At 43.2% G+C, this 15,582-nt stretch overlaps 1 protein-coding gene across 4 annotated transcripts in view; it reads left to right on the forward strand.

Moving 5' to 3' along the window:
* RASSF4 (Ras association domain family member 4) overlaps positions 1-15,582 on the forward strand; it is an 855,531-nt gene that overhangs the window by 612,159 nt on the left and 227,790 nt on the right. For all 4 annotated transcript variants that reach the window (XM_077454834.1, XM_077454835.1, XM_077454837.1 and 1 more), the window contains one exon: positions 2,976-3,121. In XM_077454834.1, coding sequence (XP_077310960.1) covers positions 2,976-3,121 — 146 coding nt within the window. The remainder of the gene's footprint in view (positions 1-2,975; positions 3,122-15,582) is intronic.

The raw sequence follows: 15,582 nt of genomic DNA on the forward strand, positions 1-15,582 counted from the left end.
ACTTTACCTACCTGGCTCCACTGGGAGCAGCTAGTAGGATTTTCTGTGAGATTGCTCTCTAAGACCCCTCTTCATTATGGGAAGGAGGTGGCTTGGTTCCCTTTCTCCTCCTGTGCCTGGGGAAGTCCATGTCTGTAAGGGATACACCACTTTGACAGGGACTAACATGGGCAGCATGGGTTCCCAGTCCACACATTAATTGTGTTGCATTATTTTGAGGGTGCAGCAAATTTACACTGTTATACAAGCTTTATACTCACTACTTTACATTGTAGAAAAGTGTAATTTCTTTTGTTGTCACATGAAAAGATGTAATAAAATATTTACAAAAATGTGAGGGGTGTACTCACTTTTGTGAGATACTGTACTTGCATTGATTTTTGGCTTTCCTATTTGACCAGATGATTTAGAGACATTAATCGTGGGTGGGGTGAAGTCATTTCCAGGTGACGGATGCTCTGGTTCCAAGCCCAATTTTTGGTGCAAGAGAAGGGGAAGGGCTGGCTGGTGCCTTAATGGTGGTTCCATCCAGGATTGGCTGTCAGGATGCTAAAGGTGGAGGAGCTAATTTTGAATTTTGCAATGTACACTACAGCTCAGGCTGATACAGGCACCCTTGGCACCAGCAGGACACAGGTAAGCTGGAGGCTGCTGTACCTGCTTGCTTTCACTTGTGTTCGCTCCTAGGTTTTCACCTAGCCTTTAATCTGTCACCTGGGGCCCCCAGGGTGTTGGGCTTAATGTAAAAGGGCACTGTTGGTCTCTACCTATTTACCGCAGTGCAGGTGGTGCCTGAAGCAGCTCGCATAAGAGCATGCCCCCCCCCCCCCCTCTCCTCTGTCCCTGGGCTGATCCGGCCACGGGGTCCCAGCAGGGAGGGCTACTTATAGGGAGCTGGGGGGTCCTGACTGATTTCTCCTTGACTGCATTTCTTAGGATATAGCTCCTGAGAGAGGAGCAGGAATCAGCCAGTGCTTGTAGTATCCTTCTCTACAGTGAAAAGAGGAGGTGGCTTAGCTTTACACATCAATATTTGGGGTTATCCTTTACCACAATATTAACCTCTCTCAGGAATTCTCTCTCTCTCTCTCTCTCTATATATATATATATATATATATATATATATATATATATATATATATACACACAGTGGGGAAAATAATTATTTGATCTGATGCCAATTTTGTAAGGTTGATCATTTACAAAGAAATTAAGGGTCTAAAATGTTTTATCATAGGTGTATTTTAAATTCTAGAGACAGAATATTAACCAGAAATCCAGAGAAAACACATGATACAAATGTAATAAATTGAGTTGCAGTTCAATAAATAGTGGCTTGGCAACTCGAAGTTTCAGCTCCCTCCATAAATGTTCTATAGGATTAAGGTCTGGAGACTGGCTAGGACATGACCCTATTGTGCTTTTTGAGCCATTCCTTTGTTGCCTTGATGGTATGTTTTGGGTCATCGTCATGCTGAAAGACCCATCCACGATCTTCAGTGTTCTATTTAAAATATACATATAACAACTATAGACCCTTCATTTCTTTGTAAGTGGAGAAACTCACAAATTCTGCAGGGGATCAAATTATAATTTTCAAAAACTCAGCCTAGGTTCAGACTAGTGCGATGTGGGAACCAGCGACGTTCCCGTATTGCTCCTCTCCCGCAGGCAGTTCACACTGCCTTGTGCGAACTGCTGCGGGTGTCAATACATCGTCAACACCCCCAGATCGGTCCACAGATTGCAGTGCGAACTATGAACTCACACAGGAATCAGATTGCATAGGTGAGAACACCCATGCAATCTGATTCTAGTGTGGAGAAAAACAAGCCCCTGCACCTTTTTCTGTGCAAATCCAATGCGAGTTCAGCCATACAACTGTATGGCTGAACTCGCATTGTTCAGATATCGCATGTGGATTTTGGGAGACACGGCTCTGCATTGGATGAGAACGAGAGCTGCCGGATGCTTTTCACATTAACCAGCAAGTGATTGGTGGCTAGGATGCAGAGCGGTCCTAGCCACCAATCACTTGCTGGTTAATCCGAAAAGCAGCTGGCAACTCTCGTTCCTATCCAATGCAGATCCATGTCTCACGCTTAATACCAGCACTCAGCTGATTACCCGCCCCCAATGCAGAGCTATGCCTCCCTAAGTGCTGTAGGGGAGTGAAAAGGGCAGAGCAGATTACTGGGGAACTGAGGATTCGTGATGTAAGGGTGATGTAAGAAGGGGCATGTGATGTAAAGGGGCAGTGATGTGGGGAGGAGTAATGTGAAGGGGCAGTGATGTGTGTTCAATACCCCTGATATAGTATATTCAATTCCAATACAAGCCATATTGTAATTAAAAAAATGCCTTTCCTATTCAATCTGCAGTGCTCTAATTTTCTGTTAAACTCAATGCATTGTGGCTACCTGGAGGAGTTCTGTACACAGCTGGTTTACAGAATGTCCCCAGTAATGTAATTTCCTGCTTCTGTGATTGGCTCACTGATTCTCCTAGAAGTATGCACTAAGATAAAAGTCAGGTTTTAGACATCCTTCTTTATAGTGAGATACTCCCAAAGTGTTAATCACTTTCAAACTGATGCTGACCAGTCAACTTTCCACGTTAGAGCACTGCAAGTGCATAAGCTGATTATTAATGAAAAAGTCACAAACAAGCTTTTTCTTCTAAGCCGAAACAGGTAGGAATCTGCAACAAAGTTTGTTAAAATCCTTGCAATGTACAGTACATTGATTACTGAGGGAATAGTTTTTTCACAACAAAAGTTAAGTTACTCTTTGGGTACAAATAAGGATAATGTATTTTTAATTAAATATAATGCTAGAAAGAACTATATCAGATGTTAAGCAAAGATTTACAAATGCACTGGACCTGTTAATACATGCATGCATTGTATTGTTAATTTTTTATACTTGTGCATCTTAACCACAAATGCTTATAATCCTTACTTTATGTCCTGTCAGGAGGGTGGAGAACTTGTGGTGGAAGGTCTTCTGAATATATCTTGGGGTTTGCGGCGCTCAATAAGACTACAGGTGCAAGATGTCAATGAGAGGATATGTTTTAGCTCTTCAGAGGCCTGGAGCAGGGCATCACAAGGAAAACGGAGGTAAACACTGAAAAAAACTATTTACAAAATCATAATTAACCAGAAACTTAGTAGTAGGAAACCTCATTGGATCAAAAGAACATGGTACTCAGATATCTGATGCAGGAGCATTGGCCTCTTCCAAACAGATCAGACCTACAGGCCCAAACTGCTCTGTTGTTGTTTATTGCTTGGGTATGTCCTATAATCTGTGAATATATTGAAAGTTTTTGCTAGTGTCCAACTACCTGAAGGTAGCAGCATATAACTTTAAACTTCTACTTTAATGCTCTGTCCCTGTTTCCCAATTGTTCTCTTTCATTGTCCCTTTGTCACACACTATCCTGATACATGCTACAAACATCCATGGCAAAGCACATTGCACATGCATGTTCCACTGTTGTCAGCAGCAGGAAACCTGCCATGAGAAATGGCATGCAGCAGTTAGTAGAGAGCATGCATTTAAGTGGTTGCAAAGAGGCTGCAGGAGATGAGGAGTGCTGAGATGCAAGAAAAAAAAGGCAATTTTTTGTGATACACAATGCTTTATTGAGGTAATTATCTTTCAGTTAGTAATTAGATATTATTTAAATACACCTATTAATGAAGTGGATTAAATCCACAAATTTAGTGTTTGTGCAACCCTACAGAACCATTAAAATAGTCCACCATGGAAAAAAAGAATGGACAACCGTCATATAGAAAGCAATCCAAAAACAACCATGACATGATATTTAGGAGAAAAGAGTAATTAAAATGGTTGTAAACCCTTACAAACCACTTTGACCTACAGGTAAGCCTAGATTAAGGCTTACCTGTAGGTCCAAGAAATATCTCCTAAACCTATACGGTTTAGGAGATATTTACCTGAAGACAGCCACCGCTGTCTATGGTGGATGCGCCGTAAACAGCGGCGCGCAGGCGCACTGGGCAAGCCGCAGATCGTGGCGATATGCCACGAGTGTCGGCTCTCGTGCACATGCGTGGGAGTGACGTCATTGCTGCTCCGGCGAATCACAGCGCCGGAGCAGCGAGACCCACGGATACCCACCAAGGAGATGGACACTCAGGACTACAGGGGACAACAGTGACTTCGCTGGCTCCTGTGTCAGGTAAGTGACACATAATGGACTACTATGCGATGCATAGTAGTCCATTATGCTTTACCTTTGCAGGGAATCAAAGAGGAAGTGAACCCATTAGGGTTTACTTCCTCTTTAACCACTTCCCGACCAGCGCACGACGATGTACGTCGACAGAATGGCACGGGCAGGCATATCGGCGTACATGTACGTCCAATATTCAATGCCGCCCTGCCATCGGGAGCGCGCTGCCGGCGGCGCGCTCCCGCGCTGGTCGGGACCCCCGTGAGTCCGGTCGCGGGACCCGCGGACTCGATCGCCGCGGGCATCCCCGCGATCGTCTCACGGAGCGGCTGAATGGAGGAAATGCTGTATAAACAACATTTTTCCATTCTGCCTAGCAACTAGTGACGCTGATCTCTGCTCCATGTGATTGGAGCAGAGATCAGTGTACACTAAATGAAAGCCCAACCCCCCCACAGTTAGTAACACACCCCTAGGAACACTTAACCCCTACACTGCCACCCACTGGTTAACCCTTTCACTGCCAGTGTCATTTACACAGGAATCACTGCATTTATATAGCAGTGATTACTGTATAAATGACAATGGTCCCAAAAATGTGTCAAAAATGTCCGATGGGTCCCCGACAATGTCGCAGTCACAATAAAAATCGCAGATCGCCGCCATTACTAGTAAAAAAAAAAATAATAAAAAATTATTAATAAAAATGCTATAAAACTATCCCTATTTTGTAAACGCTATAACTTTTGCGCAAACCAATCAATAATCGCTTATTGCGATTTTTTTTACCAAAAATATGTAGAAGAATACGTATCGGCCTAAATTGAGGGAAAAAAATGTTTTTTTATATATTTTTGGGGGATATTTATTATAACAAAAAGTAAAAAATAATGCGTTTTTTTCAAAATTGTCGCTCTATTTTTGTTTATAGCGCAAAAAATAAAAACCGCAGGGGTGATCAAATACCACCAAAAGAAAGCTCTATTTGTGGGAAAAAAAGGACGTCAATTTTGTTTGGGAGCCACGTCGCACGACCGCGCAATTGTCAGTTAAAGCGACGCAGTGCCGAATCGCAAAAAGTGGTCTGGTCTTTGACCAGCAAATTGGTCCGGTCTGAAAGTGGTTAAAGCTACCTAAATGTCTGAAAACTGAAAACCCAAGCCACATCCCAAATTGTAGAAGAAAAATTGGAAGGAGTGCCCCAGGGATTGTATGGGCAAGGAATGGTACCAAGTATGAAAGTATGATATACTTTCGTACTTGGTACCATCCTTTGCTCATATAATCCCTGGAGCACTCCTTCCAATTTTTCCATGACATGATATTTACTGGAAAGATTAAGACAAATCTTTTGGATGGTATTGAACTTTAATTTATTATTATATTTTAAAACATTATTGCAACATGTTCAATATAGCATTTAAAGTGGTTGAAAAGGCTAAAGGTTCATTACCTCAGTGCATTCTTTGTAATAAGGTAAAAAACCTTTAATGTTTTGTGCCCCCCCCCCCCCTCCAAATACTTACCTGAGCACGCTCTCAATCCAGCGCTGTGCCCAAGAGTAGCAGAGCTGCAGTCGCTCCCCCAGTTCTCACTGACTCAGACAGCAGCGGGAGCCATTATCTCCTGCTGCTATCAGTCACAACCTGTGGGGTGGGGCAGAGACTCCCTGTCAGCTACTATAGACACATGCACCGTGGCTTGGGATAGAGCCCGCAGCCGTAGGTGTGCCACAATAGGAAGCAGCTTCCCATGGGGGCACACAGAGAAGAAGAGGAGTAAGGTGCACCAGCAGTGGACCCAGAAGAGGAGGATCAAGGCTGCTCTATGCAAAAAACAATTGAACAGAGCAGGTAAGTATAAACCTATTGTTTTTTGGGGGAGTTTTTTATTTGTATTTTTATTTATTTAAATGTAACCTTTGCAGTTACTTTAAGTTCACTCTTTTGGAGCCTCCAACAGTGCCTTAAAAACAATTTGCCACACAATCATTTTATTTGCTTGTGGTCTATGTCAAGTAACAATATTAGCTGTCCTCTGTGTTACTTCCCAGACCCCCTTTGACAATTGTTAAGAAATGGTACAACTAGTACACTGGTTTCCAGATATCTTACTGCCAACTAACCAACACTGAAACACAAATTCACACTCCGCTCCACAATGACATATAAAGAACCAAGATAAGCAAGCTCACCCATCTGCCATGAAAAGCTGCTTGTTCTGTTGCAATTTTGTTGACCAAATCCTCGATTTCCTGTATTATCTGAAGCTTCACCCACCCCTTGTTTATAGAATTTGTGATGCAAGTAAGACATAGAAGTGAGATGTGTTGTGAAAGCGCTACTGCAATTCCACATTGGATAAACCTTGCTTGTAATAAAGTGATGTGACTGCACATTACAAAGAAATTTGAAATCAAAGCAGGTTTTAAATTACTGTACTGGTATCCTGCTTCCCATTGCACTATTGCTCATAATTCTGTCAACTCATTCCCTGGGCTTAAGCTCTTAAAAAGTGTTACTAAACCCCAGGACCTGGTCACTATATCTGGTCTCCACAGTACACTGGAAATACAATTATTTTAGTAAATATAAACTGCTAAATACCTATTCTCATCAGCAGTATATAGCAGTCTTGTGACTTCTCTCAGTGTCGAAGCACGAAACAAGCGTGAGCCTGCTACAGAGCTACAAGGAGAGTCGTGAGTGTCGCCTGCCTTGTGAGTGCAAGTCTTCAGATTGCAACAGAGATGGCGTCTCCTCGTCGTGCGCTGATGTGGGATATCCAGAAACAAATTTATCTGCTTAATGAAGAACAGCTGCATAGCCTCGCTATTACGCTGGAAGATGAAAGATACGTGGACGTTCCATCGGTGACTAGTACCAACGAAATGGAACTTGTTGAATTTATTGAAAACTACTTGAGAAGTGATCAGCTGGAAAAGTTGGAAGATCAAGGTATGTCGTACCTACTCATCATCCAAGACAAGATCAATGAACTAAAACTCAATAAGGAAAGTACACCAACTGTGAAAATTGCAACCGCTGCAAAAAAAAGTTGTGGAACTGCAAGGACTGAACAGGTTTCAGAGGTGGTGAGATTAACTTATGTTGTTGCTTTATTGCCGCGTAGAGAATTCAAAATGCATGGTGGTGTAATTTCAGATCATGGTTCGGACATGAGTTACAGTAGCGCGTGCAGACAAATTGACCAGGGTCTAACAGAAAAATTCCCTGAATCTGAAATTATAAGCACAGTGTTGAGAATAATCAAACCTGGTAATTTTAAAGATATGTCAAAGATGATCTTACTGTTGCTGAATTGAAAAGGTTTTTGAAGTCACATATGAGAGAACGGAGTGGTAATGAGTTAATTCAGGACCTTAGCAATGCTGCCCAGCAAGAAAGAGAAACAGCACAACAATTTGTTTACAGGCTAGTGGGGTTAAAACAAAAAGTTCTGTCTACGTCACAACATGATAGGCGAGAGCTTAACTATGAAAAAAAACTGGTGCAAGGCATATTCCTTCATACACTGTATCAGGGACTAAATGAGAAAAATTCGAATGTTAGACGAGATATCAAGCCTTACGTGTCTGATTTGACAGTAACGGATGACTTTATCATAGAGCAAGTCACCAGATCAGTTGATGAGGAAACAGAAAGGCAGAGATGCTTAAACAGTGCACCTAAACATAAACCTATTAGGCCCCTTTCACACGGGACAGATCAGTAATGATCCGCCCCGTGATGATCCGTTTGCTCAGTGGTAATCGATCCGTTGTCCCCGCTGAGCCGGTGGATAACAGGACGGTCCCGGCACACTGTGCAGGACCACCCTGTCAGCTCTTCGCTCTCCTCTATGGGGGATCGGATGAGCACGGACCGTCTGTCCGTGTTCATCCAATCCGCTCTGCAGACGGATAGAAAAATAGGATTTTCCTCCGTCTGCAGAATCGGACAATAGCGGAGGCGGACGATATCGGGTGTCAGCGGATGTTCATCCGCAGAGACCCGCTATCCCATAGGGATGCATGTATGTCCGTATTTCATCCGTAAATGGATGGATGAAATACGGACATAATGTCCGCATGTGTGAAAGGGGCCTTACTGTTTATTCATCACAGACACCAGGTAATAGTGAAAAAGACACCTTGCAAAAGAGAGTTGAGGGAGATGTTAGAGCAAATCACACTGCATTAATGGAACTAACAACACATGTCTCTGCTCTCACAAAGAACCTGGAAAAGATGATGAAGCAAACTCCTATTGTTGGAAACCAAATGACTAAGCCACTAACCAATGTTCAGGTTCCAGATACAACTCACTGCAAGCCCAGGTGTGATGATTGCATTAAATGAGAGAGTCAGAACTGCTACCATTGTTTCTACTGTAGTTGGACAGGACACAGAGCAGTTGATTGCTTGAAGAAAAGAAGGCAGTCGGGAAACGACAGACAGTCACTGGGAAAGGGACAACCAGTGACCACCTCAAATGATCTGTCCCATGCTAAGGTAAACAGGGTATTCACCCACCGGTCAACTAGAACACTCCCAAAAGAGAATGGATTCTCCAAACAACACGTAGCACAATTAATTGGAGGAAAGTGCTTACTGTCATGTCAGATGAATGGTGTTCCGGTTGACATGTTGATGGATACAGGAGCTCAGGTCAGCATTGTCGGGAAGGCATGGTTAGAAAAGTTTCTACCCAGCGTCTCCATTAGGCACATACAAGATTTTTTTTGTGATGACAACTTATCCATTATAGCTGCAAATGGTTCTATCATTCCATTCATCGGATGGATTGAAGTCTGCCTGGAATTCGAAAGTAGTGGACATGGAAACTCAGCCATTTATGTGCCAATGCTGGTGAGTGACTGCTGTAATGACAATCCAATTCTTGGGTTTAATGTTATCGATGAATTGATCAGAGAAAACCATGACCGACCAAATAGCACCCAAAACCTGACTATCTTGCTGAGTGAAGCTATAAAATTAAGACAGTATAGCGAATAGCATTGTCAATGTTGTCAGTCAAGCAACTGACCCAGGAGAAATATTCGATAGTCATATGGTCAAAGTGGGAAAGAAGGGACTCCAGATTAAAGGAGGTGAGCTCTGTGAAGTCAAATGCAGAATAAGAGCATGGCCGAAAGGAGGAATCATGCCATTTGAACCACTTCCCGAATATCCAATTGAGGAAGGACTTGAACTATTTCCTTCAGTGGTAGATGTGCCAAATGGGTTCTCTAAACTGGTGAAGATACCTATACTGAACCATGCTCAACATGACATCTACCTTCCACCCAGAACAGTATTGGGTACCATTTCTCCAGCAGCTGAGATTCTACCATTGTCTCCAAACAAAGACGATGAAAAGGGAATTGATCAGAAAAAAAGGGTGTTTCATGTAAACCAGTTGAATCAAGTGGACACTGGAAATCAGCTATCCACTAACAAATCTGTTAAGTGGCACCCACACTGTCAATTTGGAAGATCTCTCAGAAGAAGAACAGGAGATAGCGAGACAAATGTTATATGATGAATCAGATGTCGTTGCTCGAGATGAGGGAGACATAGGATGCATCCCTAACCTGAAACTGAGGATAAATCTGAAAGATGAAACTCCTGTCCAGAAAAGCTACAATTCCTTACCGAAACCCCTATACAAAGAAGTGAAAGAATATATCCAAAACCTTCTTGACCGAGGCTGGGTAACAAAATTGTCTTCCGCATACTCATCACCAGTTGTTTGTGTTCGAAAGAAGGACAGTAGCCTACGACTATGTGTTGACTTTAGGGAGTTAAACCGAAAGACTATCCCAGATAGACATCCACTACCCAGAATACAAGATCTGCTGGATAGCTTAGGAGGATTTACGTGGTTCTCAATCCTGGACCAGGGTAGTGCGTATCATCAAGGCTTTGTGCATGAAGACTCCAGACATCTGACGGCTTTCAGCACCCCCTGGGGACTCCTGCAGTGGAACCGTATTCCATTTGGATTAACGAATGCCCCAGCAGATTTTCAGAGATGCATGGAGAATGTATTAGAGGGCATCAGAGACAAATGTTGTTCTCCATACTTGGATGATGTACTTTGCTACTCCAAAACTTTTCAGGAGCATGTCAATGATATTAGGCAAGTGCTTAGTTGAATGCGTGAGCATGGTATAAAACTTAGACCGAAGAAGTGTGAACTCTTTTTAAACGACAGATTCGATACCTTGGACGAATGGTGTCAGAAGAAGGCATAAAAATTGACCCAAAAGATCTTGAAGCGGTATTACATTTGAAAAGGAAAGAACCAAAAATCGTGGGAGGAGTCAGATCTTTGTTAGGATTCCTGAGCTACTACAGGTCCTTCATTCTAGATTTCTCTCGACTTGCTAAACTCCTGTATGAACTTTTGCAGAACACTGAGAAAGAATCTGCTACATCCATCCCCAAAAACAATCGGAGGGAATCTATGAAGAAAAACGGGAACAAAGCACAAGTGCCATCTAAAACACCGATTCAATGAACACCCAAACATCAAGCTGTAGTATCCAGACTGGTGGACATGCTAACCAATCCACCAATACTAGCATACCCTGATTTTGACTTACCATTCGTCTTACACACTGATGCTTCCAATGAAGGCCTAGGCGCTGTACTGTACCAACGACAAGGAGAAAAACTTTGTGTTATTGGGTTTGGCTCCAGAACATTGACTCCAGCAGAGCGCAATTACCATCTTCACTCTGATAAACTTGAGTTTTTAGCTCTCAAGTGGGCAGTCTGTGACAAATTAAGAGATTACTTGTACTACGCTCCAACATTCACCTTTTACACAGACAAAAACCCATTGACATATGTATTGAGTACTGCCAGACTGAATGCTGTAGGTCATCGCTGGGTTGGCGAGTTGGCCGATTTCCACTTCGATATCAAGTACAGGTCAGGTAAACAGAATGCAGACGCAGATACACTGTCACGATTTCCAGTGGAACTCACGAAGAATCTGAGTGAGTACACAGAGCTTGTACCATCTGAGGTTGTGTCAGCTATGTGGCAAGGGAGAAAAGCTGTTGACGAAGAAGAGGCACTATGGGTGGCTTCATTGACTCTTCACTCAGAAAGTGATGTGGCCGAAGAATTGCTGAAAGGACAGACAATCTGCCCAATGACTCAGGAGAATATCAGAGCATTACAACAAGACGATACCAACATTAGAGAAGTGGTCTGGCTTAAGGAGAACGACTGGATTCCAAACCACAAAGAAAAGGAGAGTATGACCAGCAAAACAAGACGTTTGATACATGAATGGAACAAACTCAGAGTCAATGAAGGAATCCTCTACCGACACTCTGGAACCCGAAAACAGCTAGTTCTACCAGAAAAGTTAAAACCATTGGTCTTAAGAAATCTTCATGATGACATGGGTCACATTGGTACTGACAAGGTAACCCACCTAACATGTGAACGATTTTACTGGCCATTTATGCAAAGAGACATTGATGAATATGTGCTGAAGAAGTGCAGCTGCATCAAACAAAAGCGTCCAAATATCTCCGAAAAAGCACCTATGGGTTTGATTACTACCAGTTCACCTTTGGAGTTAGTATCCATTGATTATATTCACTTGGAGAAAAGCAAAGGAGGATATGAGTATATACTTGTAATAGTTGACCATTTCACACGCTTTGCACAAGCGTATCCAACTAAGAACAAATCTGGAAAAACGGCGGCAGAAAAGATCTTTCAAGATTTCATACCACGTTTTGGCTATCCAGAGAAACTCCACCATGATCAAGGAAGAGAATTTGAAAACAACTTATTTCAGACATTGCAACGATTGGCAGAGATTTCTCATTCAAGAACTACTCCATACCATCCACAGGGTAACCCAGTGGAGAGACTAAACCGTACTTTGTTACAGATGCTTCGCACCTTAGAGGAAGAGAAAAAGTCAGATTGGAAAGAATAGCTTCCACATATGGTTCATGCATACAATTGCACCAGGCATGAAGCCACAGGATACTCGCCATTCTTTCTATTGTATGGAAGATCTCCTTGTTTGCCAATTGACCTAATGCTCAACCTAAATTTGGAAAAGGAATCAGAAAGTCAACCAACATTTACTCAGAAATGGGCATCTAGAATGCAAGAAGCTTACAAAATCGCATCCGAGAATAGCAAAAAATCATCTGCTAAAGGGAAGAAGTACTATGACAAAAAGATGAAAGGAGCACCTCTTCAACCGGGTGATCGGGTCTTAGTACGAAATCTCTTCCGAAAGAGGAGGACCTGGTAAACTTCGTTCATACTGGGTAGAATCAGTACACAAAGTGGTAGAAAGAATCAAAGATGGGCCTGTGTACAAAATTCAGCCTGAAAGTGGTAAAAAGACTATTCGAGTACTGCACAGAAATCTTTTACTACCAGTAAATTACCTACCAATTGAAGGACACATTCCAAGAGTACCGATGAAACAAAGACAATCAAGTAACAGAAAGGATACCAGAATGGATCTGGACCAGGAGGAGGAATGTTCAGATGAAGAAAGATGGTATTATCCTTATATACCAGAGACTAAAGAAAGTCATGATCGTGTTGTGTCTCAACCAAACTCTCAAAACGTACAGAAAATCCCATTAAGAGTTTCTGCTGAAGAGTTCTATCCTACAACTACCACACCCAATGTTGAACAAGAACAAAATGATGGAACAGTAGTTGGTGACCAAATCAGGGCTACAGACATGGTGGGACTAGACGCTGCGGAATTACCCTCATTAAGTCAAGACTTACCTGTGAACCAAGATATGCAAATGGAGAATGATGTTGATGGAGAAGACTCAACTCCTGTCAGAAGATCTACCAGACAAGCTAAGCCTAAGCCCCTGTACACACGCTCGGAGATTTCGACAACCAAATCCGTCGGATTTTGTCCATCGGATCTTGTCCGAAACTCTTGCATACACACGGTCGGCCTAAGTTGTCAAAAAATCCGATCATTCAGAACATGATGACGTCATTTTGTTACAATGGGATACAGACGGTGCATACACACGGTCGGACTAAGTTGTCAAAAAATCCGATCATTCAGAACGTGATGACGTAATTTTGTTACGATGGGACTACGTTCAGGCTAGTAGCCAATAGCTTTGATGTAGGAATTTGATCTGAGCATGCGTGGCACTTGGTCCGATCAAGATTCTCTACACATGATCGGAGTATGTCCGATCGAACCAGTTGGTCGGGAAATATTTCCACTGACGGAATCAGTCCAATGCATACCACACACAGTCGGATTATCCGACAACACGGTCCGATAGGACACATTCCGACGGATTCTCCGACCGTGTGTACAAGGACTTAAAGAGATCTTTACATATGACACACTAGGTCAGCCAAGCTACATACCAAGTCAGATTCACACCATACAAACTCCTACAATGCTAGCTACTCCCATGAAATGCCAGGCAGTTAACGTAGCTCCTTGGTGGCAACGAGTACCTATTTGGGTTACTTAAATCACTAAATAGTGTTCAGATACCAATTGAGTTTAATGTCGGGAGCCATTAACTGAAGGAGGGGAGAGTGTGACGGACTGGGGTTTATATGGTCACAAAACAGACACCCCAAAGCAAAGTACATTTTCATTTTTTTTATTTTATTTCTAAATATGTCCCTTCTCTTCTATTAATAACCAGTAGATGGCAGAGAAGGTACACAAACAGAGTCTATATAAGGCCACACACCATGTGACTGGAAATTAAACTACTTCCAGCCATAAAGTCAGTGGTCATATCTCGTGCTGTTTGTGTGATTCTTTGCAGTCCACGCCAAGCTGATCATCTTATCTCTAATCGCGTCTACAATCATCGGCTCTCTTAATTCACATTTTGAGGCCGGTAACATCTGGTTGAAGCTTGTAGGAGTAGTTTCCTTTCCTGTCCTATGAGGGTGCAGGACCCCTGGCCCTCTGTCTGGACAGTGCTGATTGCATGTGATCAGCATAGGACCAAACTATTTTTACCGTTGTGGGTTTAATAATACTTTAAGGATAGAGTTCTTCCTTTCCAATTGATTATCTATTCCATGTTGGTGTCTATTGAGCTTCTCAGCATCAAGCATCTGCTTCCCAGATTTGCACAGGCACTACTTGGTCCTTTATTAACATGTTTTCAAGGTTTTACAAAGGGCATGTTCAGGCATAAATCAAGGTGCTTCAAGCTGTCACTTGAGGGTTTTTTTGTTCAGAGTTCTTCATCCCTTCTTTTCTTGTGGGCCTGTTGGCAGTTCTGTTTTCAGTGTTTTTGCCCACCTTTCAGTTTATTCCTTGGCTTGTCCCATTGTCTAAGAATACAAGTTCTGCACGATTAAGACACAGGAATTTTGACCTAGCTGTAAATTTCTTATTTTGCAGTACAGAACACAAGCTTTTCCCCTCACTTTTATTGCTTGCTAAATAGCTTGAGTCTAATGGAGTGGTTATATAGTATGCTCTGGGAGGTCCCAGTAAATAAAATGACTTTCTCTTTCGTTTATTGACGAACACAGCACCTTTAATCTTGACCTAAGACCTGGCTCCCTGTGGGGACCAATAGTCCTTGGAATTTTTTCTTTTTTTGCTGTTTTTTTATTTTTTATTCCTGTGATCTACAATCAACAGCTGGGCTGGGTGACAGGCTGGGTATTATAGATCCTAGCTATGCGCTGGGTCGGCCACGACATGTCCCATCTGGTCCAGGGGCGGGCGGTGAGCTATATGCTCTGGGGCACACATATGACCGGGCTACTACTGTCCGTGTCACAGAGTGCCGTGGCTGACAGCCACCCCATACTGCTTGGGTGCTATGTCTGTCCATGGAATGCATCCAGCAGTCCCGGCAGGAGGGGTAAGTACAGTTCCACCTGTTTCGGCAGGATGGAGCAGATGGGCATTCCCTGGGAGGTCGACCTTTTGGGTCTCTCCCTCTCCCTTTCTTCTCTCCCTGTCCCTTTCCCTCCTCCCCATGCTAAGAGGCCGCTGTGTGACTGGGCATAGGGGGTGCAGAGCACATACCTGGCCGGGGGTGCTCTGGGGGGTCTCTGGGTCCTGGCAGGGGGCTGCGCTGGGTTGTTGGTGGGCCGCTTGTTTTTAGTGCCGTCCTTGGGGTATCGGTGTGCTGCATGTGGGGACTGGCCACCGTGGGAGCCGTGACAATTTTTTTTATAGCCGTGGCCATTTTTTATAGCCGTGGCCATTTTCTTGTAGCCGTGGCCATTTTCTTGGAGTCCGGCAGCCATTTTCCCAGCAGTTGTGGGCACTTATGCTGAGAAGGTGTAAGGGAACTGTGCGCCCGGTGTGTGCTGGTGCACATGCACGCGTGCATGGGACTTAAAGAACC

The sequence above is a fragment of the Lithobates pipiens genome, unplaced genomic scaffold (assembly GCF_037356315.1).
Source record: "Lithobates pipiens isolate NorthernLeopardFrog02 unplaced genomic scaffold, aLitPip1_a1.2 Scaffold_25, whole genome shotgun sequence".
Classification (NCBI taxonomy): domain Eukaryota; kingdom Metazoa; phylum Chordata; class Amphibia; order Anura; family Ranidae; genus Lithobates; species Lithobates pipiens.